This window comes from Phyllopteryx taeniolatus, chromosome 22, assembly GCF_024500385.1.
Source record: "Phyllopteryx taeniolatus isolate TA_2022b chromosome 22, UOR_Ptae_1.2, whole genome shotgun sequence".
Classification (NCBI taxonomy): Eukaryota; Metazoa; Chordata; class Actinopteri; order Syngnathiformes; family Syngnathidae; genus Phyllopteryx; species Phyllopteryx taeniolatus.
In genome coordinates this window covers 5,267,705-5,286,447 of record NC_084523.1, presented here as the reverse complement: position 1 = coordinate 5,286,447, position 18,743 = coordinate 5,267,705, and the positions used below count along the sequence as shown (strand labels likewise).

At 40.4% G+C, this 18,743-nt stretch overlaps 1 protein-coding gene across 6 annotated transcripts; it reads left to right on the top strand.

Moving 5' to 3' along the window:
* Positions 1–146: 146 nt before the first annotated feature.
* LOC133472287 (chloride anion exchanger-like) lies at positions 147–17,278 on the top strand. Of its 6 annotated transcripts, XM_061762880.1 has the most exons (23): positions 147–1,648; positions 2,065–2,094; positions 2,321–2,375; positions 4,579–4,640; positions 8,478–8,639; positions 9,192–9,331; positions 9,864–9,974; positions 10,047–10,207; positions 10,705–10,869; positions 10,962–11,114; positions 11,305–11,387; positions 11,645–11,792; positions 11,950–12,063; positions 12,163–12,240; positions 12,307–12,402; positions 12,488–12,594; positions 13,251–13,320; positions 13,393–13,485; positions 13,654–13,749; positions 14,961–15,312; positions 15,588–15,733; positions 16,112–16,171; positions 16,939–17,278. In XM_061762880.1, the coding sequence occupies exons 4-23, from the start codon at positions 4,594–4,596 to the stop codon at positions 16,963–16,965; spliced, it is 2,409 nt and encodes an 802-aa protein (XP_061618864.1). In that variant the 5' UTR covers positions 147–1,648; positions 2,065–2,094; positions 2,321–2,375; positions 4,579–4,593; the 3' UTR covers positions 16,966–17,278. The 6 variants fall into 6 exon arrangements, with proteins under 6 accessions (XP_061618864.1, XP_061618867.1, XP_061618863.1 ...); XM_061762883.1 differs by lacking the exons at positions 147–1,648; positions 2,065–2,094 and having other exon boundaries at positions 2,327–2,375; positions 14,961–15,191; positions 15,258–15,312; XM_061762879.1 differs by lacking the exons at positions 147–1,648; positions 2,065–2,094; positions 2,321–2,375 and adding an exon at positions 3,383–3,846.
* Positions 17,279–18,743: the final 1,465 nt, after the last annotated feature.

Genomic DNA, 18,743 nt, shown 5'->3' with positions numbered 1-18,743 from the left:
ACTCGCTTGTCTTTGAAAATGTCTCGCTGTTGTCACGGAAACACTCTTTAAAATGCTTCTCACTTGCCTGAATTCTGTGACAATAGGATGTTACATCATGGAAAATGTTGTATTGTGTGATGCAAAATGTGGTGTGATTGAAAGCGTGCCTGGCTGTTTTTTTTTTTGACCCACTTGATCACAGCCCGCTGTAGCCGCGATTAAGCTATTAATTTACTATTCACGACCCTCAAAGCGCAACCCCTGCATAAGAACGTTCTATTTCGAAGCCAGCCCATTTCATCAGCTCCCAAGTAGCTCACGGTCCCCAGTAGGGCTGTCCCTTACCGTAACTTCTTTGAAGTCCCGCAACACCGCTTCTTGTATCGGAGTCTCTTGAAGAGAAGCCACGGGTGGGGAATCTTTTCCTCTTATTTATGATCATTTGTGGGTTTAATTTGGGGGGCTTCTTACAAGAATTCCTCTGAGGTGTTATTAGGCTCTCTTGAAATGTTCTTAGCGTAGGCCAGGGGTCAGCAAGCTTTTGCGACCTGCAAGCTACTTGGCTACTGATTCATCTGAATGGATGCAGTTTAAAACACAAATAACAAAGTTGCTTAATTGCCTGGAATTGTATGTTCTTGTTAATAACGTATGAATTTATGTGAAGTCACCGATCATGTTACTGATTGCCTACAATAATAACAATGATTTCACAAGGTAGGAAACATAAAAATAGGCAAAAGAGAAGAATGGGTACAACAACAGCCATAGCAACAACACTAATAGTCCAATTTCTCGTGTTGACATTTTCAAGTGTTCACTTCTGCGACATTCCTAGGAAATCTCAATGTCCACAGTGGTGCAGGGCACCGTGTCGAATATATTGCCGTTTTGAGGGCTTTTCCATCCTCAAAATCTGAAACTTGAGTATTTGCTATGGGCTGCTTGCCCAGAGGTCAGCAGTTTTGGTCTGAATTGGCCATTTTGGGGTCAATTTAGACATCTCTAGGGATCCTTAGAAAGCGAGCTTTAGTTCCATTGCTATCAAATTTGAACCTTGCCTACTGGACAGATTGGCAACGCTAAAAAGTGAGAAATTGTGTTTTTTGTCAGTATGTGAAGACATTAAAAACAGCTCCACAAGATCAGTCTGCTCAAACGGTGAATACTCAATCAGGATTAGTGTGATCAAATGCTTTGGGAACATTAGAAGTACCAAAAATGACAATGCTTCCAATGTGAACTGGGAGATTAACATAATTTCCTGAAAAGTGCCATTTCGTTAGAAGATTAGCATGATTGTCTCGCACACTGTAATCTGGTTTTGCCTTTTTTTCCCCCTCCTTGACTGTTTATCTTCACAATTATCTTTGTATTTGGACCGCTCCCCCCCCTTCATGTTATTTTTATGCTAATCTAGCTGTTATCTTTTACACAGAAGCCCAGAAAGCCAAAGAAAAAAAAGTGCGGCAGTTTGTTGTGTGTTCATCAAGAAGATCATCTGTGAGGTCAGGGCTGGATTTGTAACACACCAAATTCTTTTAATCACGCTTTTAAACGTATTTACGCAACACTAGTCCAAAAACGTTCCGAAGTGTTTCCCAGTCCTTGTAGCGTTTGAGCCGAAAGCCTCCAGAACCAGAAGAAATTCAAGTATGGAACACAGGTAAGTAATAATTTATGTTTGGTTCTCGATTTTATTATAATTCGGCTTTAAACACTACAAAAGACACCCCATCCATCACATCTCCAAGCTAAAGATACATGTGCTTAGATGTTTAAAATGCGGTGGTCTCCGGTGGCCACGGCAGCCGACCACGCGCCGTTTCCGCTTCAGGCCAGCTGCGGTTTGAAGTCGCTCATCAAACGCTAATCACTGTGGATTTCGTTAGCTCTATCCAGGGGAACCAAATCTCGTTTGTTCGCAGCGGCCCCAACGCTACGTTTTGAGTACAACTACAGCCTCGGGTTCTTAAAACCGCACACTTCCGCTCATTTATACCCCCAAAAAAAAAAAAAAGTCAAGAAATGTGTGAAATGCATAGTAAATAAATGTTATCATGAATGTTTATTTCACTTTAGGTTCTTCAGCAGCTGCCTGGTTGAAACCTGGTACTGTACTGACACCTAGTGTTAATTTTCTCAATAACTTTTGTGGGAGCCATTTAGTTGTGTGTGTGTGTGTGTGTGTGTATATATATATATATATATATATATATATATATATATATATATATATATATATATATATATATATGTGTGTGTGTGTGTATATGTTGTTGTTTTTTTAAAATTCAAAAGCACAGACCACTAACCACACGTCTATTATGCTTCCCAGCGTCTGTCATATTCCAGCATTTTCCATACAAAGAATCTCATCAAGGTCACCTACTGTAAGTATTTATGAATAAATACATTTGAATGCAATAGACGAATGCCATTTTGAGTTAGATGTTTAATCCAAAAGTAAATGAGAATTGTTGTTTGTTACTTATTCTTTTCCCATGACACTAAAGTTGGGATCAGAGGTTTTAAAACAGGGATGCAGTTGCTTGTTTTTGTATGAAATCTATCTATTAGTGTTATAAGCATGAAAACTGTCCAAAATGCTGACAGTCCTGGAAATAAAGTGCACCCTTCGCGTACTTAAAGAAACGTGGATGTGGTGCGAGATTTGCGCAAAGCAGGCAAATTGCTTAACCATGCTCACAATCTGATAAACTTGGCCAAACTAAGATAATCTATAAGGCCACACCGCGGCCTCATATACACCCAACGTTACCAGTGAATAATAATAAAAATACATACATTCCAAAAAAATAATCTGACAATGTGTATTCTGATGGTATGCAGCGGTGTAGAACTGCACTGCATTGTACTGAGAGCTGTTTCTATTTTGCCCATCCAATGTGGGATAAGTTAAGACGTATAATAGTCATCATAATAATAATGTCATTTGTAAAAATAATAATAATAAGATTGGACCAAGGGACCATTTATGGTTACTTCAGCCAGAATGTATCAATTTCAATCACCTTTATAAAAATAGTAATTTACAATACGAAATTGGTAATGTTATCATGAATCAAATTTAATAATGTGTTATTTCATATATTTGTAATTATTTGTAAGTATCTGAAAATGTTTTTTTAATTAATTGACTTAATTTAATGTAGTAATTCAAAAATATATTATTATCATTATTATAAATAAATGCAGAACAAAAATATATGTATAAAAAAAAAAAACACTCCAGTTTTTTTGGGTAGTTTGACCATTTTTCATTTTTTGCATTTCCAAAAAATGCTCTACTCTACATGAAAATATTTGGATTTGGAGTTTGGGAGTTTTCAGTATATTTTTAGAAAACAACATATACAATATCTATAAATAATGATGATTGTGCTGTGGTCTGAATTTTTTTTTCCGGAGCCAAGACATAAACACATGTCGTTGAATGTCAACCATATCTTTCAAAAGCAAATAAATCCCACTGTCCCTAATGATTTTCTTCCCCGGCTCGCATGCACATGTGCACTTTGACCGTGAGGTCAAGCCTGGAAATCTCTAAAAGTGTGTGTGCCAACACGGTTCCACGCGACGCTCGGAACAATGTTTACTCTGTTCGGAAACGTGAGCGCTGCACCCACCGAGCGGGAACCCGAGCGGCCCTCCGCTCGCTCTTAACACCTGCCACCCAGTCCGATATGTTGGCCTATTTCTCCTATCGTTACCGCAGGAAAATGCACCATTTTGGTAGCTTGGTGCACGCACACAGTTTTCGCACTTGGGTTATGTTGGTACGGATGAACGGAGGAGACATTTATTAGGACTGAACATGAGTTGGCTGACCTTTCCAAATCAGTAAGTGACATTTTAACTGCTACTATACTATACTAAAGATCTTCCAAAATTATTAACTATTAACTTCAGCTAAATCTCTCCTTTATCAGTACAGTAAATGTTATCTCTCTAAACAGATGCTCATGTAGAGTATGTCATGTTAACAATTGTCATTATCTCTATGGTGCGGTTTATTGCCCCACTATTTATTGGGGGAAATAATCACCTGTCAATTGAGTAAACATATAAAAAGTTTGTACAAAGCATGGTCATAACTCTGGCTCTTATGGTTATTGTAATCTGGACCTTTCAAGACCAATCTTTTATGTTGAAATGGGTTCAGTCAGACGCAAAGATAACATTCATCACTACGTGTTTCTTGACGTAACGTTTAGGTTCCTCACATGTATAGTAGGACACAATACCGGGGTGGTTCGGTGCAGAAATGCAACGGGTAAACACTAAATGAATGTCCCGAAATGATTGTAAACGGGCCTAAGTTTGTGTGCGTCTAATTGTGGTTATAACCACTGTAATTATCAGGGCAGGTTAGGTCAAAGTCACATTAAAAAAAAATGATTTACATGCCAGATCAAGGCAAATCAAACGCACAAAAAACACAGGACATTTTATTAGTTATATGTCACGAGATCCAGTAGAAGAGTTGAATTTGAAGGAGGGAAAAAAAAAATCGATATTAAGTTTTATCAATGCTCACTTTTCATTGACAGTTTGTTTGTTGTTGTTTTGCAGTGGCATTAAATCATAATGGAAGCTTTTGGAATATTTGGCACCTCAGTTGGAGTTAAAATAAGGTAAATAAGGTTTTATTTATGGCCTGCATTGGAATGACAGTTTATTATTATTATTAGCACCATTTGGTGCTATTATGATGATGAGAAACAAAACAGAATATTTTGAAAAGTAAATATTTTAAAACAGAATAGGCATTTTTAGAAAGGAGAAAATATTTTGAAAAAAGAAAACAAAGTACTATTTTTAAAAGATGCAAAATATGTTTTTAATAATAAAACAGAATACATATTTGAAAAAAGATATAGAAATATAACTTCATAAAGAAAATAATAAATGTTTTGAAAAAGATAGATATTGATTTTAAAAAGAAACAATAATATTTAAAAGAAATAAAAAAAGATCTAAAAAAAAGAAAAACAATACAATTCTTCTTATTTCTTTTTTAATAAAGTTTTTTTCTTTTTTTTTTCCCCCAAAAAGTTAGCTTTAAGAATATAGAGAAATCAAAAGTTATCTTTAACACGGCTTACCTATTTTTAGCATCGCATAAACCTTGATCCACCCATCATTGATTCCAACGCTATTGTTCCCCAATAAATGAATGGCTGATGTAATGATTTAATAGCCAACTGCTCACAAACATTTACTGCATGCCGCTGAGGTCTCCTGAGACGAATCACATCCAATTTTGCTTATCACTGTTAATGGCATAATAACCATTCTCTGTACATTATGTAAACATCGCACTACCGAATCACGTTGTCCTGCACGTACAAATAAACACAGTAACATGAGGTGGAAAGTTTGTAATTCAGGACATTAATCTGTGTAGGAAGTTCTTGGGTCAAAAAATAAAGAAAGAATTGCTTAGGATTCTCGCTTTAACAAACAGAGCAATGATTGTAACTTGGACACAAGCAATCCTATTCTAAATGTCAAAGATTATTGTTCTGCCGTTTGGCGCGGACGCAGTCCTATGTCCTCTCATCTCTGTCGTTGCAATTTTGGGATAACATTCTGATACTAGTGACCTGACTTTGAGTCTTCAAAAAAGAGGCTTCAAACTGTTTAATGTCAGTTGACGAACCACTCTGAAACTACTGAAAACAAAAAAGCAAAGGAGAATGAAATAACATCTATTCAAGCGAACCACATAACTTGCATGACAAAAGTCTGCTGGCTTAATGTTCACACACAATGCGAAACGTACAGACAGGTGATCCGTGTCGATGGTGCGGTACTTGCCTTTTAAGCGACGGATATCTGAAGACTGTTTTTTCCCTAATTCTTAATTGTTGATATTTCATCATTCAATATTATCCAAGTGTAAAAATAAGTTTGTAAAATGTGAAAAGAAATTTCCAAAAATGATTAGTTTTCTTTTCACTTTATCGTGTTCATACTTATTGCTATACAATGATTAAATGTAATGTAATTGTATTTCAAATGTAAGCATATTGTTCGTAGTAAAACGGTGAAAACAATCAAATATGTTTCTGTATGAGTCTTCGCAGGTATTATTATTTAATACTCATTTATTATGCAAGTCTAAAAACACATTTAATCAGCGTTGCTAACAAAATGTTGAAAGCAATAAAAAACAAATGTATAATAACTTACTAACCATAGATATGAAAACATAAAACAAGAAAATGTAATGAAATTGCCTTGAGACGTGTACCTTATTTGAAATGAAAAATAGCGCCACCTGCTGCATTTGAGAGCACACTGACCCTCATGTAGTCTTGACATACATGCACTGTGAACAGATACACGCTTAAAAGATTTCATGTCTCACTTCATTTGAAAGGTGGCAATCAAAAACACACAACTTTATGTTTCCTTTTTTTTTCATGCACACACACACACCTGCGCAAACACACACACACACACACACACACATGAATCACTGTTGTGAACTAACTTGATTCCGGGCAGACATCTCAGTAAGGTCATTCGCACAATTTACTGTGCGTGTTTGCATTCCAGCTCAAATGCACTGAAACTCTTGAGCAGCAGCCTCCCACACAAACACACACACACACACACACACACACACACTGGCCACAATATTATCATCTCATGCAATATAACCTGTTCTAACATGGAAATGCATCTTTACAAATGGAAAAAAATCAAATATAGCGATATACAGTACATAATATGTTGAAAGGATTTTGCTCTGAGTCACGGAATCCCACAAGGCTCTGTTATCTGCCCATCATTTAGTGGGCGTCAAAGTTTGATGATTATTTTGACAATTTACCACGCAAACGGTGTTGCGAGGGCTCGTTCCCCACCGCTAGCGGCTTTGGTTTTCGATGTGTTTGTGTGGTTTCTAGTGGTATGGAAAATCTGTTTATCTGATTTATATTCACACGAGAGTCAAAACAGACAATCAATCCGAGGTGATTATCTTTGGTAAGGCCAAAAGCAATGTCATTTGCCTTTTCACCTCGTGATCTGATCGTGGAATGCAGTATCTGCCACGGGATTAATGTTTCGGGGGCCCTTTCTGCAGCATTTCCACGTCGTAAATCTAAAATATCCAAACGCAGTGTTGTTGTTGTTGTTGTTGACCTTTGGTAGCTTCCCCCCCCCACCCCACCCAGCTTAAAAGGCTCCTGGATTTCCACTTCCTAACAATGGCCTGACCCGTCCCGTCCCTCCTCCAGGGGCGGAAAGGCCGACACCGCGGAACAGTTTGGAAGCCAGATATCTGAGAGAACAATGGTCAAGGATAAGGCAGGCATCCAAACACAAGGGATCCCATCGTGATTACTGTTAATAATTACAGTCGGGAGTAGCGACTGCGGCGTAATTTATTGATGGCTGAACAGCCGGCTGTCACAGTTGCGCTCCAAATGCTGGAGGAGGAGGCGAGGCCAGTGGAAAGTCTGGATTTGTAGCACTCAATCAGGTACGTGACCGCACAATAAGATATTAGGTGCGTCATTCCAGAACAGGAGGATAATTTAGGGACCAACATTTTTTACAATCAGAGCAATTATTTAGTATATTTTGGAACGACTTCAAGAAAAACAGATAATAAGCCATCATAATTTGGTTTATCATCTCGTATTTTGCTGTATTGTGTAATACTCGGGCACCTGAAAAACTTCTTTCAAAATTTGCTCACTGAATAAGTCATTTTCAATTTCAAATAAAGGTAATCGAAATGCAAATCGGATGTTGCACTAACAGTGTTGCATATCAACGCTTATGTTAGTTTTTGCTCAAGAATACACGCTAGCTGAGTTTGCTGCCGTGCTAAGTGGTCAGAATGAACTGGGCGAGACAGTACAATTTGGCCAAAAAAGAAAACCATTAATAATGTACAGTATTTTCCCGATTATACGAGTAACAGGGTTGAGTTTGTTTGAGGGACACACTCCACACGGTCATACCAATTAGCCCAATGTCATTTCTACTGAGCCGTGCAGCTCCCTTTTTTTTTTCTCTTCCTCTAGATAGCAAAAAAAGCTTATAGTAATAGGTCACAAGTTCAGAGTATAGTTAGGAATATAAAAGAAAATGTTTCAACAATTACAAGGAAGACATCAACAAAGTCCTACCCCGAGAACCTGATTTCCAACTTGTTTAGGAATCACTTTTAGGAAAACCTTTTTCTCAGGACAACTATACTTTACACACGTTCACCGGGCACAGAGAAAATGTCCTCCAAATCTGGACTGACCCCCATAAAGTAAAGGTGCTTTCTATTGTATGTTTAAAGGAAGTGATTCATTGAAAGCAGCACTCTCTGGCATCGCTCTCTCTTTATCAGATCTGACAAGTGATCCAGACCTCGCGCGCTCTCCCATCTGGACCTTTGTTGTTCACGGTGTTCAAAGGTGATCTCACAGTTGTTGTTGCGCTTTAACGGATCTCGGCAGCAACAGGTCCTCGGAGGTAGCGCGAGCGGCCGTCATGCAAGCGGGGGCCAACCGGTACGCGGTGGCGCGCTCCCTGTACTCGGAGGAGTCGTTCGCCGAGGAGCACGAGAAGGTTTACAGGCACCGCAAGACCACGCTGGAGCACGTCAAGCAGTACTTCACGTAAGGCGCGCTTCAGAACGCTTCGACACTTTACAGATGACGAGGTGATTGTGCTCAACTACTTTCAGTAGATTAAAGTTACTTTGGAAAAAAGGTCGAAAATCCAGCATTTGTACACGTTATTTTTGTGCTTGCGTAGGACATTTTCCCCATAGAAATGAAAAAGTTCCATGTTTCAAAAAGGCATTATTTATTTTTTTATATCATTTTAACATTCTCAACTCATTTGTGCGAAATAAGGTATTGACAGCACTGTTGAAGTGTAAAAAGAAGTAAATCACCGTTCATAATAAAAGAAAGCAGTATACCCTAACTTTGGTAGCAAGTGACATATTGTAAGGGCACTTTACACTTTGATGGATAATATGTTGACCTTTGAAGAGTTGAATAGCACACCTGCGTAATACTGAAACTTGAACTTTGAAGTTGTATGCAACTTTTTCTCTCCCCGATAATTTTAAGACGCGTTAAGTGTCTGTCAGCAATATCGGTGGGTCCGATTGGAACTTGTTATTTGGAGCATTTTTTTTCTCACGTTTATTATCGCCGTAGGTGTGACGCCAGACGTGCCAAAAATGCCGTTTTGTCCCTCCTGCCAATCATCGGCTGGATAAAGATCTACCGAGTGAAAGAGTGGCTGCTGAGCGATATCGTGTCGGGCGTCAGCACCGGACTCGTCGCTGTCCTGCAAGGTTTGTTTCAACTGTTAAGTGGTGTTTTTTGTGATATTCTCCGTACGTGTAGCTTTACCTCTGATCTGGAGAAGTGAGCGAGCGAGAGTCTTATTTTTGTCTTTTATGAACGACGTTGTACAACAGTGTAACATTTTTGCCAAAAGACTGAGAATGGGCACTGATAGTTTAAAAGCCTTTTTACGGTGTTGATATTTTTGTATTCCAGCCCGTTACTGGGGGTCAGGTGGAAATGTGCGATGAAGTCTGAAATGTGACATATGCACATTGTCTTCAATTGAAGCAAAAGAAAACGTAGCATCAACTGTTTAATTGTGTACATTCTATGTCATTACTATGAAGTAATATCATTTTCTGTTTTAAAAAGTGTAATACCGTAGAGTACGACACATTTTTTGGGCGTCTGGAACGGATTATCGCTATTCCCATTCATTTCGATGGAGAAAGTTGCTATGAGATGCGCGGTCACGGAATGAATGACTGTAAAGTGGTAACGCTGTAACGTACGGGTAATGTTATTTGCGTCTTTTAGGTTTGGCCTACTGTCTCCTGGCTTCTCTTCCGCCCTGGTACGGCCTCTTCTCCGCGTTCTTCCCCGTCGTCATCTACTTTTTCCTGGGAACCTCCAGACACATCTCAGCGGGTGAGGCCGCCCTCCTTTTGCGGCCGCGTTTGGCGTCGCGCAGTCGTGACCCTCCGGTGCCGTTTTCCGAAGGTCCGTTCCCGGTGCTGTGCCTGATGATCGGCTCGTCGGTCACCAGGCTGGTACCGGACGAAAGCCCGCCCGCTAACATCACAGGTTTCGAAGGCCTCACCAAGGACGAGCAGAGAGTGTTGGTGGCCTCGTCTGTCACGTTCCTCGTCGGAATCATGCAGGTGAAAATGTGTCGCTTTTGAAATGGCTTCCTTTTTTTTGGTCTCGATAGCATTATATTTGTATAATTTTCAAATGTCTTATCGATCGTATGTTATGTATATTTGAATTCTTATTGTTTTATTAAAATGCAAAAAGAAGTCTAAATAGCGCTTTAAATGTAACTACGCGTATGAGCACAACTTTATTATAAAATGTGAAAAATGAAATGATTGAAATTGTTCTCTAAATTCTGAATAAGAATACAATTGTGTGTATATTTTATGCAGGGTTACAGTATATTCCAATTTGAAGTTTTCCCTTATGAAAATATGAATATATTTCTTATTCCGTCCAGCGTTTGAGCTCAGAGGGATCGCCGTGTTTCTTTTGACATTTGGAATCTGAATGGAATTCATATTTTTCACCGTTTTTGTTTTTGAGAATTTATTGGGATGGATTTCCGGCATTTTGAAGTATATCTCTGAAACGATGACGCCGACCTACTTGCGCCTGGCAGCTGGCGATGGGCATCCTGCAGGTGGGCTTCGTGGTCACGTACCTGTCGGACACTCTGGTGTCCGGCTTCACCACCGCGGCCGCCATTCACATCCTGGTGTCCCAGCTGAAGTTTGTGCTGGGCCTGCAAGTCCCCGGAATAAGCGGACCGCTCTCCATTATATACGTAAGCCAAGAAAGAAAAAAAAGCTTGTGATTTGCGTTAGCTCAGTGTGTGATAATGAGGATTATTTTTCTTGATGATTTTTTTTGAAACAGACTCTGGAGGTCATCTTCAACAAGATCCAATCCACCAACGTTTGCGACGTGGTCATCTCCTTGGTGATCATGGCGGCGGTGTTCGTCGTGAAGGAGCTGAATGACCGATTTAAAGCCAAGTTGCCCGTTCCCATCCCTATTGAGGTCATCACGGTGAGGGGCTCTTTACGGCACAGTTCCACCTGAAGGATGGGTCCTCACAAACACGATAACACTCACCTTCATTGCGACTCGTGCGATTTACGAATTAATTCGCGCTGTGGTTATCTTTCATTTGGAAAGTAAATGGCTGTAAATCATTTCACGATGTTTGCAAACATTTAGACGCCAATGTGTTCCTCAGACCGTCATCGCATGCGGCGTTTCGTACGCGTTCGACTTCAGGAGCAAGTACGGCGTGGACGTCGTCGGTCATATTCCGAAGGGGTAAGACGTTTTGCTGGGCGCTGACCTTAGCCAACCGAGCCATATGCAAGCAGTGAGCTTTTAAAGAAGACAAATTACGCAGACGCACTCTTTAGCTGTTTTTTAATTTTTTTTTTGAAATTTCAAAGTAAACACATAATGTATGAAGAAAAAAGTTGAATCAGTGGTGGGAAATTCAGCATTAAAAAGATGTGAAAAGTTGGATGGAATTGAAAAACAGAGCTGAGAGAGTTGCGGTGTGCGATGTCGCTTGTCAGGTACGAGCCTCCGTTGGCCCCCAACCTGCACATCGTCCAAGACACGGCCATGGAGGCGTTCCCAATGGCCATAGTGGGTTTTGCCGTGGCCTTCTCCGTAGCTAAAGTCTATTCTGTGAAACACGACTACACCATAGATGGAAACCAGGTGCATAGAAAAAAAACAAAAAAAAAAAAAGAAATGTGACTTATTATTTGATTTTTTTGATTTTTGATTTTGTCTTATTGTATTTGTAAGTACAGGAAGCTTAAAGCGCAAGACGACACGGTGAATGTCTTTGGAATTGTTTGAATTTTTTTGGTAGGAGCTGATCGCTTTCGGAGTCAGCAACATTTTCGGAGCGTCCTTCAAGTCTTTCGCAGCCAGTACGGCTCTGTCCAGGAGTGCAGTGCAGGAAAGTACTGGGGGGAAAACTCAGGTCATCCAAAAATCACTCTTCATTCATACGCACGAACGCCCAGCACACCTTTCATTCAATGCATTCTGTTGTCGCTTTTGATCACCGGCACCTCTTCAGGTAGCCGGCTTGCTGTCAGCCGTCATCGTGATGATCGTCACCTTGGCCGTGGGATTTCTCCTGGACCCCCTCCCGAAGGTCGGCGTCCTCGTGTCCGTTTTTCCCGTTGAGTCTGTCACACCCGTTGTCTCGCGTTCCCGACAGTCCGTGCTGGGCGCCGTGGTCATCGTCAACCTGAAGGGAATGCTCACGCAGTTTCGAGAGGTGCCCTACCTGTGGAGGCGGGACAAGGCGGACTGCGTAAGCGGAGCGATTTACAGACAGACGCGCGGCAGCCGGAAGAGAATCCTATTCAAGCAAGACTTTTTTTTTTGTCTACGTACAGGCGGTGTGGTTGGGCACGTGCATCGCAGCCATCTTACTGGGGTTGGATCTCGGTCTAGCCGCGGGACTCGGCGTGGAAGTACTCAGCGTCGTCCTCAGGGCTCAGTTGTCAGTGTCTGACCATTGACGCTAACGTACAGTATATTCTGTTTTTCTGTATGCGGGGACGTTGCATTATGTTGCTTGGCAGAGTTGAATACGAGCCACTGAAAAGTCGAGTGGGGTAACTCCATGTTTGTCTTTGTGCGGGAAAGGATTGGAACAAGGTTTTAGTGTAATAGTGGTGTAAATCCAAACAATAGCGACATCTATCAATATTTCACGAAAGCCGATAAATAACATTAACGTATACTAACACGCAGATAGACTGTCAGCCAAGCGGAATGACAAAAGATCCAGCAAGCTCCGAAGTTCCCTTTCTGGGATGTTGACCCGACGTTGCACCGCTGAATCAGAAAGTGTTCTGAGCGCAATGACGGACTGCCCCGAAGAATTTGACCTTGATCTGGACCAGTATTGACCTTTGTGTGGTCATCGCGTGCATATAACTTCAATATGACCAAAAAACACGTGCTAGTCACGCCACTCGCATTTGGATTCGGAGACAGGTTTATGTGCATGAAATTGGCAACGGAGTCCCTGTTTTGTATGACTTACGATGACCCGGTCATCGTAATTGCCTGTGGATGGCGGCAAAACGGCGTTTGTCCATTAGACACGGCTTTGGCCGCTTTTGTAAAATGTTTGTACTTGTTCTATTTCAGCCCTCGCTGCAGCGTGCTGGCCAACATTCCCGGCACCGACATCTACAAGGACAGAAAGGACTACGTCGACGTGAGCGGGCGACGGCGCAATTGGCTGTCGGTAACACCGCTGACGTAAAATCCAAACGTATTTCTCCTCCAGATATACGAGCCAGAAGGAGTGAAGATTTTCCGAATCCCGTCGCCAATCTTCTTTGCCAATATCGAGTTCTTCAGGAGCAAACTGGTAGAAGCTGTAAGTCTGTCTTAGAATTTTTTTGGTGTTGTTTATTTTTTCCGCCTAATCCGGCAATAATATAATGAGTTTGCCTTCTACAAGATACCAGAAGAAAAAAAAAGTACCATACAACGAGATTTAGTGTCGTAAATGACAAACCAAGGTGGCTCTTAAAATTTCCCACAGGTGGGATTTAATCCACTGAGGATCCTCAGGAAGCGGAATAAGGCGCTGCGATTGATCCGGAAGCTTGTAAAGAAAGGTTATCTGCAGTGGACGTCGGTAAGCGATAAGTTGTTCACGTAGAAAAAGCATTTCCATAAATGAATGGGTTATTACATTTTACCCAGGCCCGGTTATCTCACACCCGTTTTGATACGATGACTCCGCCGTAATTCAACTCAATATTATATTGTAAGCGTGACAAAGTCATTTGCGCCCCAAATATTTTGGGACATAAACTTGCAAACAGTGATGCAAGTAGCCTCAGTTAGGTATTTTGGATTTATTATATATTTGATGATCTATATACATATATATAGTAGTAATTTGGTGTACAGAATAGAATAGAAATCAATACATGAATGGATAAATGATCAAAATAGGATGACAGTTATTTGTTTGTAATTGAAAACATTTTGTCTACTTGTAATGAAATGAAATTGATGTGATTTAACTTTAATTAGCACCCAAATTATGATCGGAGATGCAATTAGGTCATACACTTTATTATTATTCTGATTCTTATTATTATTTTTGTTGTCGTGGTCATTGTAATGACGTAAAATGAATAAATGTAATATTAAACAAAACGGAATGGTATTCCTTTGTAAAATGTATAAACCAATCATTTGGAAATGTTGATATTTTTGATGTTTTTTGTCACTTCATTTGAAAAGTCTTCCAACAAATTGGCATCCGATGACTTTTGCAATAAATGAAACATAGTGCGCATATAATATTCAGCCTGTGGCGTATTGTTGTGATTTCTTGTTCTTTTTTTTTATATGCGCTGTATATGCGCTTTATGGTCCGGTGTTATTGAACATTACTGCTTTATATGATAATTTTGTAGCTTTCTCTCCCAACAACTGGAGGAAGAGGCCTTGGCCAGTGGTATGGATGAAAGCTATCGATAAGATCTCGCTGGGCGTAACAACAACAACAACAACAACAACAATATAGATAGTCGTAGTTTTCACAATCTCCAGTGTCATAAATACTACAACTTAAAACGGCAAAGAGCTTTACCGCAATGAAGATTAGATAATGGTTTGGAATCAGACAGACTCAGCGGTCGTGTGTAATAAATATACAGGTTATGAGTTATTGTGTTGTGTTACCATACAATTGGAAAAAATGAATAACTCATAGCAGTAAATCAATCCTACTACTGTTGTTGCGTTTCATAAAAGCAGCAGCAGCTATTGCGCCTTCTCGTGGAGAGGGAAAACATGCGGAATAAGGATGCGAGCAAATATTTCCCCTCCCAGAACGGCTTCCTGAACACCTCGTGCGGCCCCGTCAAGGAGTCGGCGGAAGCGGAAAGCGACGCGGAGGAACGGGACCTGCCCACGGACTTCAAGGAGCCGCCCGGCCGCGTGGACTGGAACGCCGAGCTTCCCGCCGACATCATCGTTCCCCGGGTGGACCTGCACAGTCTGGTGCTGGACTTCGCGGCCGTCTCCTTCCTGGACGTCTCCGCTCTCAAGGGTCTCAAAGCGGTCAGTGGATATGTCGATCGCGCGCGCCACGCTACATTCTCACCGCGCCCTACTCGTTTGCCGCAGGCGCTCAAAGAGTTCGTCCGCGTCGAAGTGGACGTCTACATTGTCGCCTGTGATCGTAAGTGTCCAATTCTGGATTTCACTCTCGCATACTGTGCCAAAATTGCAACGCAAAACAAAAAATGGACCGAGTGAGCGGGGGGGAAAGTGTACGTTAGAGCGCTCAGAACTATGTCAAGGTATTACTGTACTTCATTGGGGAAGCGATGTAATTAATTCCATAAAATGAAAATTCTTCAGTCAGTTTCATTACCCCCTTTTATTTTTTAAAAGTGTCCTTCAGTTGTATTTAATGTATGTATTTCAATTGTTTTTGCGTGCGCGGTCTCGTAGCTTACATCCTGGAGAAATTGCACCAGTGCAGCTTCTTTGATGACGAAGTCCGGCCGTCCATGTTCTTCCTGACGCTGCACGACGCCGCGCTGCACATCCTGAGCAAACATCCCGAGCGCTGGCAAAACAAGTCCGGCTACGACAAGGTACTCGGAAGTTCCGATCTTTGTTGTCGCTTTGTGGAAGAATGCGTGCCGAGTTCCACTTGTATTGTTTTGAGTGTAATACATTTGTATTTGATCTTTAACAAGCGTATTTATTTAGGGTTAGGGTGATTGTACTTAATGTGCAATACATTTGAATTGAATCACTCAGTGGAGTTTTGATTTGTCCTACATTTAAGAGCAGTGTGCATACAGTTACAGTGGCTTCCAATAATAATTTTAAGAAATGTAGCATTAAAGCCTCTCTGCTTTACACTCGGGTCTGATACGCTACTGTCTTTGAATGTGTGTCGTGATGGCGGGATTTGGAACACTGTATTTTTTTTTGTACCATACACGTATCAATTGTTTGTTTTGCAGATTCTAACAACGGTCACGGCGCACCACCCTGCAGGAGGTCTCAGGAGCAGAGATCGAAATGTACGTATTACACACATTGACGTTACGGTGCGTTTGCAACACCGCAGCCGTTTTATATGCACAACGCATCCATTACATCTTGTGTGTGTGTGTGTGTGCGCGTGTATGTTTTGTTCATGTTAGCCCATAAATTGTAGATTGCATACTTGAATATATTTGTATCTATTAATCAATGCTGCAAATAAGGATTATCCAAATGATTATCAAATTATTCAGTCTAATCATATATAAAATATATTCATTATAATTCAACTTGATGAAATAAACACACAACCATATTTGTCACACATTTGATGAGTAAGAATTGATATCATTGCTACAGAATAAACGACACGTATGTAGACGTGTTCTTTTTGTGATAGCTTTTTTAATTTTTGAATGGACTCTGAGGTGAGTTTGCACGTACGTAGAGTACGGTTATCACAAAACATAACGCTTGTGTTTGTTTGTATGTATAATATATTCCAGCACAGCTTCTCCTATAGTATGTATATAATGTCGCTTCACTATATTCCATATATTCACGGTGGAGCATTCTGGACACCTTGCGTTGCAGCGACGTCACTTTTCCGAGTTTACTACTGTTGAAGTTATTATCGCTGTTGCATGCTAAGATGACCAACTGTAAATACATCTGTAAATAATCAAATATTGCTGACAAATGAACGGCAACTCTTGCTAAGGAGCAAAGCGCCTATTGATGTTTTCTGTTTTTTGTAAACAAGCATTTCACTTCAAAAGTGACACACAAACTATTTTGTTCACAGGCGCCAGATCCAGAAACCAGGTTGTAACTTCTGAGTGATTGCTTTTTATGGAGTAAAAAAAAAAAAAAAATAGATATGCCAGACCAAAGGATGAGTTGTTATTTTTTGTGGTATTTTTTTTTTTCTTTTTCCTCCAAGACCGGCTCATCTGAGCAGAGTGCACTTATCTGAAATGCTTTTGACCTGACAATCTGTATGTACGCCGTCTCCACGTACGCAAAGAGGTAATTTGGTGTTTTCATACTGTACATAGCAAATTTGTGGATGTGTCGCAATGGCTTTTTATATGCTTTATAGCTGTATATTTTCAGGATGAGGAGAATAAATGAAGTTTTTTGGAGCATTTTGTTGAGAAATTGTGAATTTCCCGGGCGTATGCCGCCGCCTCACCCGAAAAACCAGCGGGGACGGGATCACCCACAACTCAAACCAGGATAAATCAAATAGATTATTGGATGAACAAATGAAAAATATCTAACAAAGTGGTAGTACAAATAATAGGTTTTCTTTCCCCCCCCCCCCCCCAAAAAAAAATATTTTTCATAATATGCAGTACCTGTATTGTAAGCCACTGTAATATTATGCAGTTTGAATCTTAACACTGAGATTAAATATATAGGACAGTAGTGCATTGAAATAATGCTTGAATTAGTGAAATAAATGTGTAAAAACAAACCTGTATCTTACTGTACTTAAATGTTACTTGAAAGAAAATACTGTACTGTAAAAGATATACTGACAACCAAAATTCAAGCTTCAGTGTTGTAAATTGAAATCTAAAGTGTCAGGTAATACATAAACCAATATGCTAAAAATATCTGAGGCTTCACAGAACAGATGCAATCGTACTGTCATTCTATGCAGATTGACTCTTGTGGCACTGGATTTTATTCAGGGGATGAATATTTTCACTTTCTGCATATGTGTTATTTTTATGAATTAAAAAAACAAACAATTTGTAAGCCATGTGTCATTTTCTTTCCACGTCACAATTATGCCCCAGTCCGTGTTGGTGTGGGCTGACATCACTTCCAATGTTCAGGTACTGTATAAGCTAAATGTTGCACTGAACAAAATGTTCACATGACGTATTGAAGTTGAACCAAACGCGCTGTTTTTTTTTGTGAGTGCTCGGGAGCGCCGTGGACTTGGCCTCTGGCCCCAAGGAGCCTACAAACGCCCCTGCAATTGACTTTAGTTGTTTTTTTATTTTTATTTATTTAATGTAATTGAAATTCTTTTTTTGTTTGTGATGACATCAAAACAAGACCCCCCCCCCCCCCCCCCCCCCCCGTTTTATTTAATGGAATTGTATTTTAAATGTATTATTATTTTATAAAACAACCCTTACGTGCATGTACTGCGGATAAGCAGGTGTGCTCAATCAGATTAGTTAGCAACAATTAGCCGTGTGCGTCGAGGAAAACAAGTGTTATTAGGGTGTCGTTCTGGGAACTTAGACTCTCACAGAGCACGCTTGGTGGCCATTTCCGAACGTAAGTTGTACTTTGTTGTCGGGGCGGTGTGAGGAGAACGAGGTTAGCAACGGAGTTAGCTCAAGTAGGTTTGCATACTTCTATCCCAATATTATGCGAGCACAATGTTTGATTGAGCGTGCGTTCTGTGAGGTCTATCAGTTGAAAGTTGACGTCAGGGTTAGCGATCGTTAAGTCCGCGGTAATGCACTACCGGAAGTGGTGTGTTTTCGCTTTCAAAAGAAAAGCCTGTATGTCAAGCATGCAAATGTTGCTACGTAGTTTTTGTAAAATCAAATAACATTTGATTTTGATTTTTTTCTTGGAAAA

Bases quoted from the DNA above. Each gene is read 5' to 3' on its own strand.
- LOC133472287 (XM_061762880.1), top strand. From the start codon at position 4,594: ATGGAAGCTTTTGGAATATTTGGCACCTCAGTTGGAGTTAAAATAAG. The intron at 10,208-10,704 runs GTGAAAATGTGT...TGCGCCTGGCAG, and splicing joins TCCTCGTCGGAATCATGCAG to CTGGCGATGGGCATCCTGCA. The intron at 11,388-11,644 runs GTAAGACGTTTT...GTCGCTTGTCAG, and splicing joins GTCGGTCATATTCCGAAGGG to GTACGAGCCTCCGTTGGCCC.